This window comes from Larus michahellis, chromosome 23 (genome assembly GCF_964199755.1).
Source record: "Larus michahellis chromosome 23, bLarMic1.1, whole genome shotgun sequence".
Classification (NCBI taxonomy): domain Eukaryota; kingdom Metazoa; phylum Chordata; class Aves; order Charadriiformes; family Laridae; genus Larus; species Larus michahellis.
Window position 1 is genome coordinate 2,912,808 of NC_133918.1, and position 22,375 is coordinate 2,935,182.

The window sequence follows — 22,375 nt, forward strand, 5'->3', positions numbered from 1 at the left end:
GCAGGACCGGGAGCAGCTCTGTGGGCAGATCGCAGCGGCTCATCCCAACCCCTGCGCAGCTCCAGCTGCGTTTGAGACGGCATCAGCTGCCCCCAGAGTCGCTGCCGAGCACCCTCGTCCCTCTGCCCCCCTGGGGTCTGCTGTACCCCCCCAACCGTCTTCTCGCAGAGAAGGAACCGGCTGCTCGGTCCCTTTCAAGCAGGGTCGGTGGGTGCAGCTGCCCTGACACACGTGATTCGAGTGTATTTAATACTTACATAAAAAAAGGGACAATGTTTAAGGGTATAAAAAAAAGTCGGTAGGAAAAGCGGCACGGACGAGTGTCTAGACAGACAGGGAACAGTCTGGGTCAGATAAGGAGAGGCTCCACCTTCATCTTCTTCACCGTCGTTGGCCCCGTGTCCGGGCTGGGACACTCCTGCTTCAGACTGTCACGGCGTTCCACCTGCGTGGTCCCGAGGTCGGGGCACAGCCCACCCGTGCCGTTGTGCTGGGAGAGGGGCTCCTCCTTCAGCAGCCCACGAGCCCCAGGGTCAAATCCGAAGAGCTGTTCGGGCTTGGGGAGCTCCGCGCTTTCCACCACCACCGGCCCTGTCCACTCCGGGACCTCCAGCCCCAAGTGCTTCATCAGCTTTGTCATGACATCATCGACGTAGGCGTGGATGCGCAGGTCGGCCTGTCTGTCCTGGGGCGAGCGAGGGCAAACGCAACGTTAGGGGACAAACAGAGTGTGCGGGGACAAACATCCCCTCCCAGGGAGCGCGTGGGGACAGGGGTTGGGTGATGTCTCAGCTGCACGTGGGCTCCCGGGCTCCTGTCCCTTCCCTGAGACACCATCATCCCTGGTGGAACACGCACTGACCCTGCCTGGCACCGTTCCCTGGCCACGCCGTGGGCTGACAGCGCTCTATCAGGGTGTGGCAATGAGATCCCCACCTTGAAACACAGCCCAGAGACGGGGACGAGGACGCAAAGCCAGGCCAGCGAGCCCAGGCCAGAGTGGGACAGGGACAAAGGAGCTCTAACGACACCCCTGAAACCCCCCAGCTCTGGTTATTCAAAAGACTTCGGACAACGGTGGCACCAAAACCAGGGCTGAACAGGAACCAGACGCCTCTGCCCTGTGGCGTGGGTTACATGTGTGCGGTTCTTGCACCGGAGGATACGTCAGGATTTGGGCCGAGTATTTATTCCGCTTTTAAAATTTACCTTCCATTTCTAGGTGTTTATCAGGAGTTGCAGGTTTAAGCCCTCCAACAAGGGAAGCCCAGCCCGTTCGATCACTATGTGAGGCCGCTCTCCCATCTGGCCGCCTGGGAGGGGACAACGTGCGGGGACTAACCTGTGATGGGGCTGGAACAAGTGACCGAGGGGAAAGGAGCAGCACAGAGCAAATTGCTGTGAGCGCAGAGCAGTGAGGACGCTCTCACTCACATGTTTGGTTGCTTGTAGATTGACTATGACCAGCTTCCCTCCTCTCTTCTTCGTGATCAGCGGGAGGTTGCCGCTGGGTTTGATCTGCAGAGAGGTCCCCAGAGTGACGGAGAGATCGGCTTTCCTGCAGGGAGAAGACAAAACATCCAGGGCAGAGAAAAAGCCGTGGCTGCTCCAGCGTGGACTCTCCCAGCTGCCCAGCTGGGACACAAAGCTGTGGCCGGAATTTGCAGTGGTTTCTCTCGGCCGCTTTCCGGGGAGAGGGCTGGGTGTTGCCGTGCTGTGGGTACAGCCTCAGGGCTGTGAGGCACAAACCCCGACGAAGAAAGCCGGGCAGGGTCAGCCCAAGGGTGCAGGCAGAGGATGGGGAGCCCGCGCAGCCTCCCGGGGCACTGCGAGCACCGCGAGCCGCAGGCGTCAGCAGCCACCACGGCACGAAGAGCCCAAGCGCGGTACCTGCAGGCTTCGTCCGCCAGCGTGAGGTCGCGGTCGGGCAGGGAATCTTCCCAGTCCAGAATGGTGTCTCTCAACTTCCCTCTAGAAAACACACACAAGGTCCATGGCTTCCCCTGCCAGGCAGGGACAGGCAGCAGAGCTGTCCTGCGAGAGGGGACACTGACCCAGATCCTGGCCCAGCACTGCGAAGGACAGAGAGAGCCCAGACAACCCAAGGGGACTCACCGGCAGGCGAGGGGAGGCACAGAATTCACCTGCGTGAGGGATTTTGTGGCTGGTGCTGCAATGCCACCAAAACCCTGGCTGTTTTGCCGTCCCAGTTCAGAGCTGGGACATGCTTTTCACTCCCCAGTCTCAGAGCTGAGCCAGCAGAGCTCTGCCCCATGGCCCAGAGCCCCTGGCTCTGCTGTGCCGCCTGGGTGAGAAAAGCAGCTGGGCCCAGGGTGAGGAAGCACGAGGGGCACGTGGAGCGTGTCTGGATGCCAGATCATCTCAGGGTACCTCCAGCTGCAGAGCTGGAAACACTACGCTACTGAAGGCAAGCAGCAGCGGGGCAGCGGTGGCCGTATCCTGCTGGAGGCGAAGGGGCTCTCTAGAGCTGCCATCCCACAGCCGGACATTCTCCAGCACTAGGACACACTCGAGATTATCGGCGTGACTGGGACTCCTTGGAGATGTGGGTGCTGGCTTCCTACCTGGGCTTTTGGAGATCTCCCCTACGCCCTCTGCTTCTTCACCTGAGCTGCAGGGACTGTGAGCCCAGCCCTGCAAAGCCAGGTCTGCACGCCAGAGCCACCCCCTGCCACCCCCCGTCCCCTCGGGAGCCCTCGTCCAGCCTCCCAGCAGACGTACCTGCAGGCCCGCAGACCCCGGGCTTTGGTGACGCTGCACAGCCTGCCCGTTGGCTTCAGCCCCATGCTGCCCACCACCGTGTCCCGCACGTACTGCCTGCAGGAGAGACGGTGCCATTCAGGGCCAAACACGCAGGGAGGTGGCACCCGCTGTGACACACCCCCCCAACACGGCACACCTCACATCACGGGCACTGGGGGAAGCAGCTGGCGGCTCAGAGCCACAAGCAATGACTGGGGCACCTCAGTCCTCCATCGGACTCTGCCTGCGTCTCCAACCAGGCGCTGCTGACAGCAGCCCCACAGCTCTGCCACAAACCGGGATGGAAAACCCAGCTGGTAGCAGCCTCCTCTCCTCTCTCCAGCTGGCAGCACAGACCCTGCCGCAGGCAGCCCTGCCGGCACATCCGCCTTGCCAGGAGGAGCAGGATTTGTCGAAGGCCGCCCAGGCAACGGAGAATTCCCAGAGTGTTCCTTTCCCACCATTTGACAGGGTTTAGGATTTGGAAGGACAGGTCTGTCCGTGCCTCCACGCACACTGCACCAGAGACCTGCCAGGCAGAGCCCCACGGCACGCGCAGGGCCTCCATCGTTCCCTGGGGACAACAACAAAGCCCCCACCTCGCTGATGCCCTCCCCAGGCTCAGGGCTCACGTACTTGCCGCATTTCACACACTCTTCCACAAACATGTTCCCGTGGAGCTCAGCCAACTTGTCCCTGGGGGAGAAAACAGGCAGAAGTGAGCTGGGGAATGGTGGAGAGCCCTGGAGCAACCGGGACAGCTGCCCAAAGCCCCCTCCTCACCAGGGGTCCTGCATCTCAAGGGCTTCCCCACTCTCCAGCTCTGCCGGATCAGACCTGCCAGGTGATGTGGGGTGACAGGGACCCTCTGCCACGGCCTGGGGACAGCGAGCCAGCACAGGGCCAGCACTGAGGGGAATTATATTAGGTAGAGACAAATATGGCTGCATCGGAGCAAGGCACCAGTGCCAGGCAGGCTCTGGGGACACTGGGTGCCACAAAATGACCTGGCCTTGCTGCAGGGAGGCAGCTGGTCGTTGAAGGCGGCTGGTCCAGCCACCGAGTGTCGGGACTTCCCTGTGCCGAGTGTGGCCATCGCATACAGGCCAAGCAGGCGCTGGCAAAACTGTGGCACACTGAGCACCTCTTTGTGCATTTAACACAAGAAATACCGTTCAAAGGGAGTTTGGGCAGAGCCGTCCCTCTCGCAGGGCAGGGGAGACCCAGAGGACACGTTCAGATCCTGGCGAGAGGCCTTCTGCGCCACAGTTTCATCTCCATCATGAAAGCACTACACTATGGCCACCACAATTGGGACTAAGGGGAGGAACAGCACGTCCTGGCTTTTTAATTTTAAACATTTCCTTCCGCAGCACCAATTCTAACCCCTGTTCTGACCCAGCCTCAAATCCCTGCGCCCAGCAGTAACCAGGATCTTTGCTTTTCTCAGCACTCGGTGTTTCTCTCTGTCCTTGCACGGTTCCAGCCCTTTGCCACTTGTTTTGACTAGAACTCCCCTCAAGCTCAGCGCCAACCTCAAAGCAGAAGGCCAACGCTCTCCCGATGAGCCCCACGGTGACTGGGAACCTCCTCCGGGGCAGATGGAGACAGGACTGACTTGATTTCCCCCATTTTGGCCCCAGTTCAGCGGCGCTTACTTAAGCACATGCTTTGCTTGGGCGGAAGAGCTGCGCTGAACCAGAGCGGGAGCCGGTGGCAGGAGGCTGCGGGGAGCACGGCTGAGTTCTGGTCTTTAATTCCTATTCTTTTTCCCATGGTTGTTTAGCTTAAAAAGGCAAATGTGGTGCTAGGAGCAGGAACCAGGACTCAGGGCTTTTCATAATAGGAAATACCCCCCGGAGGGAGCCCTCTGCTCAGCCCGTGATGGCTGAAGACATTTGTGAGATGCATCTTCTCCCGAGGTCCCATTCATGCCCCTCGTTCTCATCCCAATTACCTTCATTTTATTTTCTTACTTGAATTCAGCTGCTCTCCTCTTTCCTTTCCAGGCAGCTTGCCTCACAAGGCAATTGCTTACTGGTCTTAAGTGCTGGAAATGGGTTTTATAACAGGCTGAAGTTTCTTGAAGGGAAAAAGAGCCTGTTGCCACAAGTGCTAATGGAAAGGCAGGGTCCTTTGAGGACATCTTTGAAATGGCCACCGCGCTGCTAAATGCACTTCAGTCCCCACCCACGCAGGGAGTGGAGGACTTGTACCCTCGGCTCCCGCACGTCGCAGCTCCCCGCAGAGGGAACACGGCCACGCAGGATCCCTGACCTCATCGCAGCGAGCGAGGAAATCCGAGACTGCAGCCGGTAAGTCAGACCAGTTCCAACTGCGGGACCCTCTCTCCCTCTCGCCACCCTTGCAGTTTTGCAAATTTATTGAGAGGAAAAGTATTTCTTTAAGGTATCTTGGGCCCAAGCATGCTTCCATCATTGGGGAAGCAACGCCTTTATTTTCTCTCAAGAAATTCAATTTAAGGAAACTAAAATAGCACAAGATCCAGCTCTAGCAACGCTGGTAAAACTGGGCGACAGGCATCTCTGCGAGCAGCGGGAGTGGTTTCAGATGCTCTCATCCTCCCTCCTGTCCCTTCACCCCTCTGGGTGGGTACAGAGCAGCAGAAGGGACCGTGTGCCCCGAGCGCGGCTCTGAGCGCAGTTCCCAGGAGCATGTGCCCTACTTGAAGCCGACGTCTCGCTCCCCGGGCCACGAGCCCCCAGGCAGCAGCCAGCCAGGCTGCTCACAGTGGCACCGTCGGCTACAGCCACTCAGCTGGTGGGTGGTAACATGCGACGGCCCAACACCACGACCTGTTCGTTCTACTTGTGAACAAATGGCTTCTGGGGGTGCTTCTAGAGAGCATCGAGGCTGACTTCATTTCCTCACCCTCTGAATTATTACCATACCCTCCCTGCTCTAAATTCAAGCTGGTTTATGTACCCGTTCCCACACTGGCACATCCCAGTTTCCGCTCCCAATATCAGCGGGCAGACGCCTTCCAAGCCAGCCTTGGAAATCAAGCCCCAGCATCAAACGCTTGCCCGCGAGGCCATGCTAATCGGGCAGCAAGACCAGCCACGTGGCAGCGGCGGGGACAGGCACGAGGGACCCGGAGACAGGGCGGGAGAGGCAGTACCGTGGGAATCCTGAACGCACGTGAAGGCCGTCCACATTCTGGCTGACCAGGAATTTCAGGATGCCGACTCTCTGCAGCCCCAGCAGCGCCATGTGAGTCTTGGAGGGCCTGGCATTCTCAAAGGTAGTGTCAAATTTTGGGGAGAGCCCCTTCTCTTCCATCGTCCAGACACCATTGGGCCCCCTGCACCAACGGGGACAGAAAGAGCAAGAATTGAGAGCTCAGGATCTAAAAACGCAGTTGTAAACACACCATAAGCCCTATCAATGGTGGATGAGCAAGGCACTGTGAAATGAAGGCCGTGGATCACCAGCGATTTTTGTTGTTAATGCAAGCAGAGCGCACGTAGGGCTTCTGTGGGTATGGCCTAACGTCAAATGGGTGTGCAGGAGGGAAACAGTATTTTCAGCTGGATCCAGGACCAGAGAAGAGGGATGGAGTGGGTCTGGCTGGGGTAGCAGGAAGCACAGTCCAGAGCGTTACAAGACACGAGATGGACTGGGAGGAGGTACCATCCTCCCAGCCCCTCGCCTGCTGCTCACCGCCCTTACCTGAAGTCAGGAATGCCCGAGGAGGTGCTGATTCCAGCCCCCGTGTGAAACACCACGTTGGAGGAACTCCTGATCAAGTCCGCCAGCTCCCGCACCTTCCTCTCCACTTCCTCCGGCGGGTCAAAAATCTGAGCAGAAGAGACAAACCACATGGGAATGGAGAGATGCAGGGATGCATCCTACACACCTCCCGGCACAAAGACCCAGTAAACCACGAATCCTTCTTATCCACCAAAGAAAAGAAGATTTGTCATTCCTTGATGACAAAAGCATTTAATCGGAGAGAAACAGTGTTATATAAACCATCTCCACACAGGGTAAGGGCTAAAAACACCTAACGCAGAGGAGCGTATTTATTGCTCTTGCTGACAGGCAGCTGATACCCCAAGAAGTGGCTGGGCTCCAGGGCACCGCCGGGCAGCGGGAGGACAGGAGCGAACCCGGTGCCACCCCACGTGTGCCCAACTCCAGCTGTCACCGGCACAGCCACTGGCTCTGCAGACAGGACAGTGCCGAGGGACGGCGAGCGGCGCGGGAAGCCATGGAGGTGGGGGACGCGGGGACGCTGTGGCTGGATGGGATTGTGTGTCCAGCCGGCTTTCTGGCAGGGGCACAGGGTTTCATTTCTGTGAGATGCTTCTCCAGCCCGGGCTCCTGGGGACAGGGACTGAGGACAGGCCCCTCGTGACCCTGTTCCTTCACCCCCCCAGGCTCAGAACAGGCACCTGCATGTCCCTGTCCCCTCACCCCAAAACCTGTTTTAAGCTTCCCAAGTACTGCTGAGGGCAGGGATCACCCCCACAGTGCCCAGACAGGCCCCTCACACCCACCCCCTGAGGGTCCCCGCTGGGGATCAAAGGGTCCCCGTACGGATGGGAGCCCCTGTTGGGGGGCACAAAACAGGGGGATAGTGCTGGGCTGGGACTACAAGGAGGGAGCTATGGGGTAGGCCTGGGGGGACATGGAGGGAGCCACAGGGATGGGGGTACAAGGAGGGAGCCGTGGGGCTGGAGGGAACACAGAGGGAGCCATGGGGTGGGCCTGGGAGGGGACATGGAGGAAGCCATGGCGCTGGGCTGGGGGAGACATGGAAGGAGCCGTGGGGTGGGCCTGGAGGAGCCATGGCACTGGGCTGGGGGGAACGTGGAGGGAGCCATAGGGATGGGGCAACATGGAGGGAGCCATGGTGCTGGGCTGGGGGAGACAAGGGGGCAGCCACGGGGTGGGGGGACAAATAGGGAGCCATGGGGTGGGCCTGGAGAAGCCATGGCGCTCGGCTGGGGGGGACATGGAGGGAACCGTGGAGCTGGGCTGGGGGAGACAAGGGGGGAGCCATGGGATGGGGGGACAAGGAGGGAGCCGTGGGGTGGGCCTGGAGGAGCCGTGGGGCTGGGCTGGGGGACACGGAGGGAGCCGTGGTGCCGGGTTCCTCACGGGAGACCCCCGCGGGGCCGGGGGCCCGGTTGCCATGGAAACCCGCCGGGCCGCCACAGGCCCCGGGTTGGGGCCGGGACCCCGCCGCGCCGCGCTCACCTCGGGGAGGCCGCACTTGCCCTTGTCCGAGTAGGGCGAGAGCCCGGCCGCGTAATTCACCGCCATGGCCCGCCCCGGCCGCCGGAGCGCGCATTGTTGCCGGCCCCGCGGACGGGCGGAAGCGCGCGGGGCGCGGGGGCGGGCGGGGCGCGGGGCAGGGCGCCGCCGCCGCCATCTTTGTGCCGGGCGAGAAGGAGCCGCGGGGGGGGCGGCTGCCCTCATTCTCCCGGGCCTCGGCTGGACCCCCCCGTCCAGGGCTGGGATCGTGGGCGGGGGGTGTCAGAGAAGGGCAGGGGGTGCCGGAAAGGGCTGGGGGTGCCACGAAAGAGGAGGGGTGTCAGCAAGGGCAGGGGGTGCCAGGGAAGGGCCTTGGGTGCCATCAAGGGCAGGGGGTGCCAGGGAAGGGCAGGGGGTGCTGGAAAGAGCTTGGGGCTGCTGTGGAAGAGGAGAGGGTGCCATGAAGGGCAGGGGATGCCATGGAAGGGCTGGGGGTGCCATGAAGGGCAGGAGGTGCCAGGGAAGAGCAGGGGGGTGCCATGAAAGGGCTGAGGGTGCCGGCAAGGGTGCCAGGGAAGGGCAGGGGGTACAGGAAAGAGCTTGGGGCTGCCATGGAAGAGGAGGGGGTGTCAGCAAGGGCAGTGGGTACCATGGAAGGGCTGGGGGTGCCAGGGAAGAACAGGAGGTGCCATGGAAGGGCTGGGGGTGCCATGGAAGGGCTGGGGGTGCCAGGGAAGAACAGGAGGTGCCATGAAAGGGCTGGGGGTGCCATGGAAGGGCTGGGGGTGCCGGCAAGGGCAGGGGGTGCTGCCTGGTAGGGACCCATCTGTGCCCCACACGACCCACAGCCCCAGACTCCCAAGAGGGCTTTGGAGCCTGACCTTGCTGCCCTCAGACCCCCCCAGCTGCCCCTCCAGATCTGGCCCTGCCATGCCATGTCCTCTCGCCTCTGTGCCCCTGGGCATTTCAGGGGTGCGGGCTGACCCCCTCACCAAACAGGGCTGGTCCCCCCGGAGCCCCCCCGGCCGCCCGGCGCTGCCAGCTGTAACCGCAGCCGGCCGTAACTCAACTCCCTGGCGTCTGGTGTCCCCCTCTCCGGGCACTGCGGCTGGTGGGGACATGCGGCCGGCGAGGACGGGGCTCCAGGAGCAGCGGATCTGGGAGTGGCTGAGCCGATATCAGTGGGGGAGAGACCCTCAAGCACGGCCGTCCCCCATCCAGGTGCCACAGGGCTGAGGCCGGAGCCGCCATGAAGAGCCTGAAGGCCAAGTTCAAGAAGACAGACGTGAGTGCCATTCCCAGGGACATGGGGATCTGCCCTGGGATGTCCACGGGGACACGGGGTGCTTGCCCTGAGACGATCCAAGTTTCACAGGGACACACGGACCTGCCCTGGGATGTCCATGGGGACATGGGAACCTGCTGGGGGCTGTCCCAAATTTCACAGGGGCATGGGGATCTTCCCCAGGATGTCCCCAGTGTTACAGGGACATGGTGACCTGCCCTGGGACATGGGGTGGCTGCTTACCATGGGGACAGCAGCCCCATGAAGGTCGGCACTGCTACCCTGGCCAGTGGGATCGCGCTCCCAATGCACCCAAGGGTGCTCCTGGGGCCATCTTTGGGAGCGGGGCAGAGCAAAGGAAAAAAGGCAGCATCAGGGAGAGGAAAGCAGGTCCCAGGTCCCCTCCTTGTCCCCTCCCTGGGGACAGCTGCCTGCTTTCCGGCTGCCACAGCCAGTGGAACCAGCATGTCAATGCTCCTCAATTATTCAGCACCATCCCGGCACGGTGCCGCTGGCTCTCACCATCCTCTACACCAGGCAGGGGGTGACAGTGCTGTCCCCAGTGCCCATGGCATCATCGGGCAGGCATGTGCACTGGGGGACACATGGACGGGGACACACGGACACAGGTTGAACCCCCCCACGTGGAGTCTGTGGGCCTGCCCTGCTTGGGGTGCTCTGTGCCTCGGTTTCCCCACACTGCCCTAGATACTTCTGTGAGTGGGGAGGGGTGAGAGGTTCCTGCTGCCCCCAGGGGCTCTTCCAGGGACCCGTTGCATTTTGGGGTTCCCTCCTTGAGGGGAGTTTGCCAAGCCCCCGAGGTGCAGCCAGGGCATTCTGCCCCTCCCTTGGCTCCAGTGCTGCGGGGGGAGGAAAGTCTGTGCCCCCCAGGGCAGGGGGGTCCCATGTCCCTCTCAGGGAGCAGGATCTGGGTGGCAGGAGAATGCTCATCCCTTTGGTTTGGGGGTGCATTGCTGCCTCACCTTGAGCATGGGGTAGGAAAGCTGGCCCCCCCTTCCCCAACCCCCAGCTCCCACTTTAACTGGGACCAGCCTGGGTGCTGGCTGGGATCTTGGTACCTGCTCCGTGGCAGGGATGTGGGGATGCCTGAAGCTCTGGATGCTGAGAGGGAGGGAAGGAGGGAAAGAAGGAGGGACGGAGGGATGGAGGGAGGCGGATCCTGGCTCCCACTGCGGCAGGAGCCGGACCCCGCCCGGGCAGCGATGCTGGACCAAGCTGGGGTCTGGGGTCCACGGCCTGGAGCCCCAGCCTGCCCTCGCCCAGGCGGGGGGCAAGGGATGCATGGCTGCCCGCCGCCTCCTCCTCAACACCATGAAGCAGATCTGCCTCTGTGCGGCTGCCTCCTTCGCGGTACGTCCCCGTCCTCCGTCTCCGGTCCCCTTTGGTCCCATCCTCGGGGGTAAGCCATGTCACCCCCACCCCACCTGGGCCCCCTCCATCCCCATTGCTGTCCTGGGGCTCGGCTTCGTCTTCTCCAACCTGCTTTGTCCTTGCATGACAGGGGTGTGGGGGGGAGCAGGCACCACCCTGTCGGTTTGCCCAGTAACCCTGGGAGACTGGTTTATTCCCTGCCCCTGGACGGGGTCCCCTGGCCCTGCGGGGCTGGAGGGGCTTGCAGGGACACCAGGCTGGCACAGTGGCACAGGTCCCATGCCTGGCACCAGGCACCAGGCTGGCGAGGGGCAGGATGCCAGCAGCTCCCAAAAGGTGACATCCATTTCCTGCCGCTGCGGCCGCAGCAAGCTCCGGTTTGTCATCACGGGCTGCGGGGTGAACCCAGGGCTTCCCGTGCTGGTCCTGTCCTGCTTCTTGGGGTCCACAAGCCCTCCATCCAGTCCCAGTCCTGTGCAGGGGATCAAACCAGGACAGCCCCATAGATCCCAGGAAGGCTGGAGCCATCCCAGGGGACCTGCTCTCGCTGCCGACTGTGCTCACCCTGACTTCGCCCCTTCCTTGGTGGGGAGCAAAGCAGGGCTTGGAACGGGCTTGGTGGGGAGACCTGGGCAGGGATGGGGCTCAGGCACCTCACGGGTGCTGGCTGTGTTTAGCGTTGGGGTCACTGGGATGGCAGGGGCAAGTAGGCAGTGTCGGCTCGCTTCCAAATCCTGGCTGGTCACAGCCCATTCACAGCTAAACTGGAGCAGCTCTGTAAATCTGCTGCAAACTGGGGTGGGGGGGAGCTGAAGGGGATCCTCACCCGAGTCATCTGTCCCAGCTAAACCCTCCATAGCTGGGGGCCAGGCACCAGAGCACCCAGGAAAGGGGTTGGCCCAGAGGTGGCCACGCCAAGGGATAGGGATGGGTGGAAGAGAGCAGGGATGGGGATGAGGACAGGCACCGACACCCAGCCCAGCACCCTGCCTGTCCCTGGGGACGGCACACCCATCACAGCCTCCTCTGGGCTTCATTGCAGAGCCAGGACTGGACCAAGAATGATGAGAAGCTCCTGCAAGCTGTGGACTACAACGATGCCGGGAGGGTGACATCTCTCCTCGTCCGCAAGGGCCTGGTCGCCACCAAATTGGACTCGGAGGGCAAATCTGCGTAAGCGCTGATCCATATCCCCGGGACACCGGGGATGCAAGGCTGGGGACAAGGCTGGGGGCCAGGGACATGAGTGTGACAGCCCCCGGTCTTGCTGCAGGTTCCACCTGGCCGCCATGCGGGGGAACGTGGACTGCCTGGAAGCCATGCTGGCTCACGGCGTGGATGCCATGACCAAGGATAGCTCGGGTGAGGGCATGGCCACCATGCACCCCTGGCTAATGCCATGGACCAGGCGGGGCCACTGGCACTCCGTGGTTGTTGCCACCCTACCATCAGGTGTTGAGGCTGAGGGGACAGAGGTGACACCTGTGGGGGATGTAAACTGTCTCAGCTTTCTAGGGGGACTCAAGCACTGACTGATGGTGCTCCTGGGGATGTCCCATTCAGACCCACTCCAGCAGAACCTCCTGTGTGCCCATCCGTCCGTCTGTCACCCAACTGGTCCCCTCTGCCACAGACCCATCGTCTGTTCTCTGACCTGTCTGTCTGTCCCTCTCCCCAGGTTTCACTGCCCTGCACCTGGCTTCCAAGCATGGCCACCCGCAGTGCGTCAGCAAGCTGCTGCAGGTACCGGGACTGGGAGCATGGTGCTGTGAGGGAGGGAGGGTGCTGTGCCAGTGAGGTGTCCTCTCTGTCCTTTAAGTCCCTTCTCTCACCAGTGGTGTTGGTTGACATGGTGGTCCCCGGCTCTGCCCAGCACTCTGGGGTGCTGCCTGCTCAGCTCTCCACCGTGCCAAGGAGCCACGTCCACTGGAATAGTCTGTCTGTCTGTCTGTCCCCTGTCCTCCTGTAACCCAGGCTCTGTCCTTCAGGCCTCCTGTCCTGTGGACGTGGCCGATGGCAGCGGCCGAACAGCGCTGCACCACGCAGGTGAGTGGGGACAGTGCCAGCCCCGTCCTGCTCATGTCCCGGTGGAAAGCAGAGTGCTCAGCCTCTGTCCTTCTCCCCAGCGGTCAGCGGCTGCATCTCGTGCTCGGAGATCCTCTGTGATTTCAAGGCTCCCTTGAACATCAAGGACAAGGTGAGATCGCTCTGCTCCTTGCCCTGCAATGCTGTGCAGAGCAGCAAGGGGCCAGGCTGGGCCTGCCTCTGAAATGCAGCAGCTTCTGGGGTGGAACGCAGCAGCTGTCAGTACCTGGGGCTCCTGGGGTGAAAACACACCATGAAGTGGGACATGGAAATTTGGGAGATAACGGGAACAGGGTTCCTCACGGGGGGATGTGAGCCTCGTCTGCGCAGCCTCACCCAACCTGACCTTGCCCAGGATGGCTCCACGCCGCTGATCCTTGCTGCCAAGATGAGCCACTCAGAGCTGTGCCGGTACCTGCTGCACCGCGGCGCGGCTGTCAACAGCCAGGACCTGCAGGGGAGGTGAGTCTACACTGGTGGGGACTGGGGGCGGAGGGGGAGACAGAGGGAATGGCCCCCCTCACCTCTCTGCTCACCACTCTGCTCAGGACAGCCTTGATGCTGGCCTGTGAGAACGGCAGCGTGGAGACGGTGGAGGTACTGGTCAATGCCGGTGCCCGGGTGGCCGTGGTGGACTCCACAGGTCATGATGCCGCGCACTACAGCCTGGCCACTGGCAACGCTCTCATCCAGCACTTCCTGCAAGAGGCTGCTCAGCGCCGGTCCTGGGCCAGCGGTAAGGCAGCTGTGCTGCTGGGCGCTCCTCGTCCGCAGGGCATGGACCCACGGGGGCATTTCCACCCTGCAGGGTGCTTTGGGGCAGGGATGTCTAACCCATGGCTGGAAGAGGCTGAGCAAGGCTGGGGGGGGCATGTCTCCTTTTCCCATGTGCTGGGGGTGCCTTTGCCCATGCTGTCACCAGCCAGGGGCTGGGAGGTGGTGCTGAGCCTCGGCTGCCTGTCTGGGTGTCTTGCACATGCTTGCACACACGTGTTCACACGTGTGCGTCAGCCAGTGTGTTTGTACGCGTGTGTGCATGCGTTTCCTCATGTCTGCACACGTGTGCGTCCCTGCAATTACAAACCCACGTGTATGCCCATATTTGTGTGTGTGTGCCCCGTGTGTGCACACGTGCCCCCCCGTGTACACACACGTGTGTTGTGTCCCCTGAGTGCCCACCCCTGTATGAGCACGTTTAGCGGTGCCCCTGCACACGCGTGGGCTCTGCCTGCTGCGCCCACCCCTACGATCCCCTAAACCTTCCCAATTTCTCTTTCCTCCCTCTCTGCCCCACAGAGGAGGAATCAACTGAGCAGACGTCCCAGGTAAGGGCCTGCCGGGCTGCCTACCTCTCACCAGGGCTGGCCCCAGCCTCTGGGTGGGGGTCTCCAGGAGCCCTGGGGCTCCCCAAGGTGGCAATGGCTCAGGAGGGAGGGAGGCCACTTTAGATGTGATGTCCCCATTGCCCTGGTGTCTCCACAGACGTCTTCGCCCAGCCAGTCATCTGTCAGGGAGAAGAACAGCACCCCGAGGAAGAGGAAAGCCCCTCTGCCTCCCCTGGGCACCCCCAGCCAGGTGAGAGGGGTCCCCCTTAACTCCACGGCTTCACCCGCCCCTGCGGAGGAGGTGGTGCTCAGGGGCTGGTCTGAGCTGCATCAGAGGCTTCGTCCCCGCTCCCGGGGCGCATGCACGCCCCAGCCCCCCAGCCCCTGCTGTTGTCAGGGCTATCAGCACCTTTGCCTCCACCTGTGGTCCCAAAACACACCTTCACCTGGGGGGCTGTGCTGGCATTGGGGGGGACGATGCCCTGCTGGAGCCTTTCCTTCTCTCTCTGCTGTCAAAATGTGCCCTGCACACCCCCGGAGAGCTGCCACTGAGCCTGCCACAGCCCCCCTGCTGAGGATGGGCAGGAGGGGGCTGACAGCAGGGAGGGGGATGGCAGTGCCCGGCACTGAGGCTTGGTGGCCGCTGATCTGCAGGAGGACCGGGACGCCTACGAGGAGATTGTACGGCTGCGGCAGGAGCGGGCCCAGTTCTTGCAGAAGATCCGGGGCTTGGAGCAGCAGGAGAAGCAGAGACGGGAGGTACCAGGGAGCTGCAGGGTCATGAGGGAGATGCCACCATGTCCCTAGGGAGCAGAGGGGACAGGAGGGATGGGGACAGCATTTATCCCCCTCTGTTTTCTCTCTGTTTTCTCCTGCTAGCAGGCAGAGCTGGACGAGGGCTCCCTGCGCTCCATGGAGAAGCAGGTGAGGCCGGTAAAGAGCTCATGGGTAGCCTCGGCTTTCTGAGGGGTCCTGGTGCTGGGGATGCTGTCAGGACTCCAGTGGGAGCAAAGGGGACTCCATGCTCGTGTCCTGCCCCACAGATCCGGGAGCTGGAGGAGCGGCTGGCGGCACGGGATGGTGAGAAGGAGCGGCTGGGCAAGGAGGTGGAGGCTCTGCGGAGCCGCTTGTCCTCACTGGAGGTAGGTGCGGGTAGCAGCTGGCAGTGCCAGGGGCTGGGGTGCGCGAGGACTGACGCCCACCACTCTGCACCCCCAGAACGAGAAGGAGAACACGAGCTACGACATCGAGACGCTGCAGGACGAGGAGGGAGACCCGCTTGAGTTCCCAGGTAGGGCCCTGCCTGCCTCCCAAGGCCCCCCGTGGGGCTGGGCAGCCCTCGGGGAGGGGGCACCCCGTGGCGGGGAGTGGGGACATGGGCAGACATGGCACCGAGAGTCCCTGCACCCTGCAGGGGCAGAGCTGCTGCTCTCCAAGAAGACGCTGAGCCCCTCGGCCGAGGAGCTGCTGGCCACGCTGCAGGGGCAGGTGCAGTCCCTCACCGTGCAGAACAAGGAGCTGAGGGAGAAAATACAGGCAAGTCCCCGTCTGTCTGTCTGTCCCTCCTCGCTTCTGTCCCCTGGCCCCCGCTGGCCTCACCGTCCCCTTGGCAGGTGCTGGAGAACTACGAGCGGGACGAGAGCCACCCTTCCACCCCGGGGGACTTCGTGCCCGCCAGCCTCTACAACGCTCTCCAACGCGAGCTGGAGCGGCTGCGAGCGCAGCGCTCGGAGCTGCCGTGGGGCACGGATGCGAGGGACGAGGCCAGCGGGCAACTGGAGAGGCAGACCGGAGCCTCGGAGCAAGCCCCGGAGCAAATCACGGAGGGGAGCACGGCGCAGCGGCTCGCCGAGGAGCCGGCCTGGACCTGGGGCGAGTGCAAGGCGGCGCTGGGCGAGCTGCGGGTGCCACGCACCCAGACCTCCTCCTCCTCCTCCACCGAGCAGGAGGCCAGCACTGAGCTGGTGGAGGCCCAGGCAGCCCTACGGCAGGCGCAGGCGGCGCTGGAGGAGCGGGAGCAGCGGTTGAAGGAGCTGCAGGCCCGTTTGGAGGCGGGTGCGGAGGCTATAGAGGCGACAGCCTCCCTGGGGGCCTCCCTGGAGGAGGCGTCGAGGGAGAAGGAAGCCTTGCTGGAGCGCTGCGGCCGGGCGGAGGCAGAGGCGGAGGCCCTGCGGCGGGAGCTGGAGGCCAAGGTGCGGGACTGGCGAGCGGCCAGCGGCCCCGAGCTGGAGCCGGGGGTGCTGGAGCGGCGAGTGGCGGAGCTGGTGCGGCAGCAGGAGGAGGTGACATCCCAGCTGGGGCAGCTGCGGGAGACGCTGGGTCGCAGGGAGGCTGAGCTGGGCACCCTGCGGGAGCAGCTGGCCGCCCGGCCGGTGGGACGGCGGGAGCACGAGGAGACGCTGGCACGGCTGCGGCAGGCGCAGGCGGAGGCGGAGGGCCGGGTGCCACGGGAGGAGCACGCCCGGGCCATGGCGGCACTGGAGGAGCAGGCGCGGGCGCTGCGGGAGCGGGCGGCTCAGCTGGAGGCAGCGGTGGAGGCCAAGGGCCGTGAGGCCGCCCGGCTGGAGGCCGAGCTGGCGGCAGCGGTGCCGCGGGGAGAGCACGAGGCGGCGCAGGAGGGGCTACGGGCTGAGGCGGCCAAGCTGGCCCAGCAGCTGGGCGAGCTGTCACGGCGGCACGAGAAGACGTGCGAGGAGGTGTTCCGGGTGCAGCGGCAAGCCCTCTTCATGAAGAGCGAGCGGCAGGCGGCGGAGGAGCGCCTGGCCGCCGCGCAGAAGCAGCTGGCGGAGGCGCAGGACGAGGCGCGACGGCTGCGGGAGCTCCACGGCCACGCCGAGGACTCGGCCCGGCTGGTCAGGGACAGGGACAGGAAGGTAGGGGACGGGGAAGAGGTGTCAGGAGGTGGCAAGGGGCTCCTGGGAAGGGAGATGGTGGCCTGGGTGCTGCTTGGGTGGGCTGAGCTGGTCGGGCTGGAGGGGAGATGGGCTTGGAAACATGCACACACGCATGCGCACAGATGTGCGCACACATGTACGTACACACAGGCATATACCCACTGGCATGGACCTGCCCATACAAACGTGCTTGCCCATGGGCACATGGCAGTGGCCACGGCCATGGGTGGACCCCGGGGGAGTTGGGGCTGAAGGGTCCCTGTGTCCCTGTAACCTCTGTGCGCTGTGCAGATCACTGAGCTCTCTAAGGAGGTCTTCAGGCTGAAGGAAGCCCTGAATGTCCTCCCCGAGTCCCGGGGACCGCCACAGTCACCCCCTGACAGTGCCACGCTCCAGGCCAGGATCCGTGCGCTGGAGGAGAAGCTGGCGGTGGGTGCCTGGGCGTTGTGGCCATCACCTGGAGGGTTCTGGGCTTCCACAAGCCCCCGGTCCCACGCTCAAACCTGCTCACTCTCTTGCAGGAGACAGAAACGCGGCACAGCAAGGTGGTGACGCTGTACCGGAGCCACCTGCTCTACGCAGTGCAGGTGAGGTGGGGACGTGGCTGTGGGGGAACTGGGGACACTGGTATGGGGAATTGGGGCGCCAGCCAGTCACACGTTGATGCCCATATGCATGTGGGAGGCAGCAAGGGGCTGGATCCAGCGACTGCCAACCCCGGGGTGATTGGGCCACACACAGAGACTCCCTGATGTCCCCTCTGATGTCCCCACCAATGTCCCCTCCACCCCAGGGCCACATGGACGAGGACGTGCAGAGAATCCTGTGCCAGATCCTGAAGATGCAGCGGCTGCAGGAGCAGGGCAGATGAGCCCCTGCCAGCACGTCCGTGCCACGGGGGTTGGTGGCACAACTGGTGACACAGCTGGGGGCCCAGGCCCATGATAGCACCCTCTGTGTCCCTTTGCTTCTCCGGGCAGCACCCTGTCACTGGCACATGCACCCCCCACCCACCCGACACTGGGGGCCTGTGCCAGCCCCCCACTGCCCCCCGCACCCCACCACAGCAGCAATAAAGTATTTATACCCACACCAACAGGACGGCTCATCGCTGGGGGGACGAGGGTGGGCACAGGGTGCTGGGGGCTGTGGGGAAGGTTGGTGGAGCTGGGGACAGTAGGGGATCGGTGCCATCACCTCCTCCAGCCCCGATGTCCCCAGATGGGGGCAGCTGCCCATGAAGGAAGCGGGGTGGTGGCGTGGGAAGCATTGAAAGCCTCTTGGCCAGAGCCGAAACCGCTTTCCTGCGGGTCCGGGGCAGGGAGAGGCTCCATGCACGGGGATCCCTGTGGAGCCACGCTGTCCGGCAGGTCCCCACTGGGGACGGCGTTTCCTGCGCGAGGAAGTGGGCTGAGGCCGGCCGGGGCTGCGGCTTCCCGCACCAGCGACACGGTGACAGAGCCTCTGGTCCCAGATACCTGGCCCTGCTGCGGTGAGCATGACGGGGGACAGGGCTCCCCATGGGGCTGGGGGCATAGGGGAGTGCCAGGGGCTAGGGTTGGCCCCACAGCCATCTGGCTGGGGAGCATCACGGGGAGCGCCTTGTCCATGATACAGGGAAAGCCAGGCATGTCCCCCCGCAGGGCTGAGCCAGCCCACAGCCAGGGTGGGCGACGACAAGGGCAGGATCCGTCCCTGTGGTGCTGGTCTTGGTCACAGCAGGGAACTCAGCTCAGCCCCCAGGCTGGGTTTTGGGGGGGGTCTCTGTGCCCTGGGAGGTGGGGGCCATCCGAGCCCACTGGCCCCTTTCCTGGCCAAGGCCCAGAGTGACTCAAAACCCCGATTCCGGGTACAGGACCACAGGGATGGCTGCAGGTCCCCATGGGAAACTGCGGTCACAAAGCACCGCGGGTGCTTTGCTCCCGCCTCTGCCTTCTCCTTCCTCCTGGCAGCTGGATCCAACCACTGTGGTGAGAAACCATCCCTGTCCCCAGGGCATGCGGCAAGGCCAGAGGAGAAACTGAGGCGTGGCACTGTGGGGTGGCCCAGAGACGGGCTTGAAGCCCCAGCTTTAGGGCAATGCCCCTGGACCACCTGGGGACCTGTGGCCGTGGTGTCCCTGCTGTCCCCTCCCCTGGGGTTTGACCATCCTGCCTGTTCCCACAGGTTCCTGGAACCAGGCATCTCTGCTGAGTGTCCCTGACATGAAGTGGCTTTGGGTGGTGGCTTTTGTGGCACCTGCCTGCACCGTTCCCTACAACTGTACAGTGGGCAGCACTGGGGATGGAGGTAGGGGGGCTGGGGACAATGGGGACAGAGGTATGGGGGCACGTGGGACTAGGGATGAAGGGACTGTGGCAGCTGGGATGGAGGTATGGGGGGACCTGGGGGGACGAGCAGGCTGGGGACAGAGGTATGGGACATGGGGGACAGTGGAGAGAGGGACTGGGGGGACTGGAATGGAGGTTGAGGGGAGGCGGGGGGACAAGAGGGCTGGGGACAGAGGTATGGGGACACGCGGGACTGGCCATAAAGGGACTAGGGGGCTGGAATGGAGATATGGGGGTATCTGGGGGGACTGGAGACAGCAGGACTGGGCAGACTGGGAGCGCTGGGGATGGGGGTGGAGGGAGCAGGGATGGAGGGTAGGGGCTCCAAGGAGACTGGGGACACCGCAGGAACTGAGGACAGAATAATAGGGCATCTAAGGATAGAGGTATAGGGACACTGGAGGGATTGGGGACATGGGAGGACTGGTGATGGAGCAGTAGGGACACTGGGGGTCTTGGGGACATGAGGGGACCAAGGACATTTTCACAGGGGCTGGGGACATTGGGGAGGGAGGGGCACCGGGGTGCTGGGAACAGAGCTGGGGGGCCCAGGGAGGTGCAGACCCTTCCTGACCCTGTGTCACCCCCTACCAACGCCTGCCCCTGCCATGGCATGTCCCCTGGACCCCCCTGCCAGGGACTGCCGCAGGGAATGGGGGGGTTGCCCCAGGGGGTGCAGCCAATGCCCACTGCCATGTCCCCCAGCCCGCTGCGCCCTGCAGCATGGCACCCTGGGCACCGAGGTGCTGCTGCGGTGCCCGGCCGCAGCGGGGGGACTGGCTGAGTGGCGCCGGGGGGACACTGTCCTGGGAAGGTACCCTGCACCGGGGCTGGCCCTCCCCAACGTCAGCCTGGCCCACGAGGGCCACTACAGCTGCCACCACCCTGACACCGGCGAGACCTGGGACACCGTCTGCCTGCGGCTGGGCTGTGAGTGACCCTGGGACCCCACGTGTCCCCTGCTGTTGGCTGGAGGTCCCCTGGGGAGGCCGGCAGTGGGGTGATGACTGTCCCCTGCCCCAGATCCCCCTGCCCCACCGGCCGTGGAGTGCTGGGCCATCAGCTACCCGCAGGCAGTGAACTGCTCCTGGGTCGTGGCCCCCGAGCCGCTGCTGGACACTGACTTCGTGGCCACGTACAGGTCAGTGGCAGGACCGAAGCCCCGGCTCAGCCCCCCAGGCCTGCATCGCATGTGGGGCTGCAGGCAGGGCAGCCCACCCAGCTCCCCTTCTGCCCCCCAGGCACAGCATGGGGGGGTCCACAGAGATGGGGGAATGCATCCGGACGGGGCCACGGAGCTGCTCGTTTGGGGACGTGCAGATGTTCTCCCTCATCCCCTATGTGGTGAATGTGACGGCCATGAACCCCCTGGGCGCTGCCTCCCGACTCCTGCCCTTCCTCCTGGAGAACATCAGTGAGTGCTGCTGACAGCCGGCTCCCCGCAGACCCCTCGCACTTAACCCCCCGCCTCCCAAGGTCTCGGAAAGAAATTGTTTGCTGTGAGGGGGGTGAGCCCCTGGCCCAGGGTGCCCAGAGAAGCTGTGGCTGCCCCATCCCTGGAGGGGTTCAAGGCCAGGTTGGACGGGGCTTGGAGCAACCTGGGCTGGTGGGAGGTGTCCCTGCCCAGGGCAGGGGGTGGCACTGGGAGGGCTTCAAGGTCCTTTCCCACCCAAATGATTCTGATTCTGTGACCTCTGCAGCCTGCATTGCACAGCTCAGTCAACGGGGCTGGTGGACGCAGCGCAGTCCCGTGCCAGATGCCCCAGCCAGCACCTCACACCTTCGTTGTCTCCCTGCTTCGTTAGTAAAGCCGGATCCCCCCGAGGACCTGCGGGTCTCACCCATCCCTGGGGAGACCAAGAAGCTGCTGCTGGAGTGGAGCCCGCCAGCGTCCTGGCCCTTCCCGGAGTACTTCCCGCTGAAGTATCACATCCGCTATGCCCAGGAGGAGGAGAGCTCTGTCACCAAGACGGTACTGTCCCCCCGCTGCATCCCCCACCCTCCCACATGGGGTAAACTGAGGCACAGCTGAGGGATGCCCCCCCGAGCAAGGCTGTGTCCTGCCCCCGGCCCATGGGTGCCCCCAACCCCACTCTTCCCCCAGATCGGGCCATACGAGCAGACATCTTACACCCTGACGGGAGTGCAGCCTGGCACCCTCCACCGCATCCAGGTGGCCGCCAAGGACTTCACAGACTCTGGGGAGTTCAGCGCCTGGAGCCTGCCGGCCTCGGGGACGCCCTGGATGGAGCCATGACAGGCAGAGCAGGGCCAGTGTCCCCTTCCCCATCCTGCTGCTCTCCCTTGTCCCACCGAGGGACCCCACGCACCCCAGCCACGCTGTCCCCGTGCTCCCAGCAGCGTGGAGCCACTGGTGGTGGAGGGACCTGCCAGAAACAGGCAATAAACCAGCTTGAGGCTCTGATCCCCATCCCGCTTTGGTGATGTTTTCCGTTGAGCAGCCCTTGGGGACGGTCCCTGTGAGGCCGGATGGGGCCAGGCTGGCGCTGGCCATGGGCAGGGGGGAGGGCACAGGCTCCCACCGGCTTCCAGAGCACAAAACGAGAGACTGTCGTGGCTACAGTGCAAGAAAATGACAGGTAGTTTAAGCTGGCTGTCACTGTCTTTCGGGAGACAAAACACAGATAATGTTATACATACAATGCTGATCAATAGCTAAAGGGGGGGTGTCAGGAGGATGGGGCCAGGCTCTTCTCAGTGGTGCCCGGGGACAGGACAAGGGGCAACGGGCACAAACTTGACCATGGGAAGTTCCATCTCAAGACGAGGAGGAACTTCTTTGCTGTGAGGGTGGCAGAGCCCTGGCACAGGCTGCCCAGAGAGGTGGGGGAGTCTCCGTCTCTGGAGACATTCCAACCCCGCCTGGACGCGTTCCTGTGCCACCTGCTGTGGGTGACCCTGCTGTGGCCGGGGGTTGGAGGAGATGATCTCCAGAGGTCCCTGCCAACCCCGATGTTCTGTGATTGTGTGACCCCGCCATGCCCCACACTGGTTCCCCCCCACCCCGGCCTGTAGGGCCTCCATCGCCCCTCTCCACGGTCTGAGGTGGTCTCCAAG

General features: G+C 63.6%; 3 protein-coding genes across 7 annotated transcripts; 2 read left to right on the plus strand and 1 right to left on the minus strand.

The window, feature by feature from the left end:
- Positions 1-212: 212 nt before the first annotated feature.
- On the minus strand, positions 213-8,165 carry SIRT6 (sirtuin 6). Its single transcript, XM_074565484.1, has 8 exons — positions 7,990-8,165; positions 6,457-6,584; positions 5,906-6,088; positions 3,400-3,459; positions 2,743-2,838; positions 1,891-1,971; positions 1,435-1,558; positions 213-685 (listed from the first exon to the last, which is right to left on the minus strand). Exons 1-8 carry the CDS (start codon positions 8,053-8,055, stop codon positions 350-352), a joined length of 1,074 nt encoding a protein of 357 aa, XP_074421585.1. The 5' UTR covers positions 8,056-8,165; the 3' UTR covers positions 213-349.
- ANKRD24 (ankyrin repeat domain 24) lies at positions 6,964-17,985 on the plus strand. Of its 4 annotated transcripts, XM_074565480.1 has the most exons (20): positions 6,964-7,003; positions 9,208-9,271; positions 11,706-11,836; positions 11,937-12,025; positions 12,342-12,406; positions 12,652-12,709; positions 12,790-12,860; positions 13,104-13,210; positions 13,297-13,484; positions 14,045-14,073; positions 14,231-14,323; positions 14,728-14,832; positions 14,953-14,997; positions 15,117-15,215; positions 15,292-15,364; positions 15,488-15,609; positions 15,687-16,946; positions 17,259-17,396; positions 17,489-17,554; positions 17,761-17,917. In XM_074565480.1, exons 2-20 carry the CDS (start codon positions 9,236-9,238, stop codon positions 17,836-17,838), a joined length of 2,853 nt encoding a protein of 950 aa, XP_074421581.1. In that variant the 5' UTR covers positions 6,964-7,003; positions 9,208-9,235; the 3' UTR covers positions 17,839-17,917. The 4 variants fall into 4 exon arrangements, with proteins under 4 accessions (XP_074421581.1, XP_074421577.1, XP_074421578.1 ...); XM_074565476.1 differs by lacking the exons at positions 6,964-7,003; positions 9,208-9,271 and adding an exon at positions 9,282-10,642; XM_074565477.1 differs by lacking the exons at positions 6,964-7,003; positions 9,208-9,271 and adding an exon at positions 9,282-10,642 and having other exon boundaries at positions 14,956-14,997.
- A 185-nt stretch (positions 17,986-18,170) lies between these two features.
- On the plus strand, positions 18,171-21,730 carry EBI3 (Epstein-Barr virus induced 3). 2 transcript variants are annotated; one of them, XM_074565481.1, is made up of 7 exons: positions 18,171-18,459; positions 19,134-19,256; positions 20,003-20,227; positions 20,321-20,438; positions 20,539-20,711; positions 20,998-21,269; positions 21,402-21,730. In XM_074565481.1, exons 1-7 carry the CDS (start codon positions 18,189-18,191, stop codon positions 21,552-21,554), a joined length of 1,335 nt encoding a protein of 444 aa, XP_074421582.1. In that variant the 5' UTR covers positions 18,171-18,188; the 3' UTR covers positions 21,555-21,730. The 2 variants fall into 2 exon arrangements, with proteins under 2 accessions (XP_074421582.1, XP_074421583.1); XM_074565482.1 differs by having other exon boundaries at positions 21,103-21,269.
- The last annotated feature ends 645 nt before the right edge of the window (positions 21,731-22,375 follow it).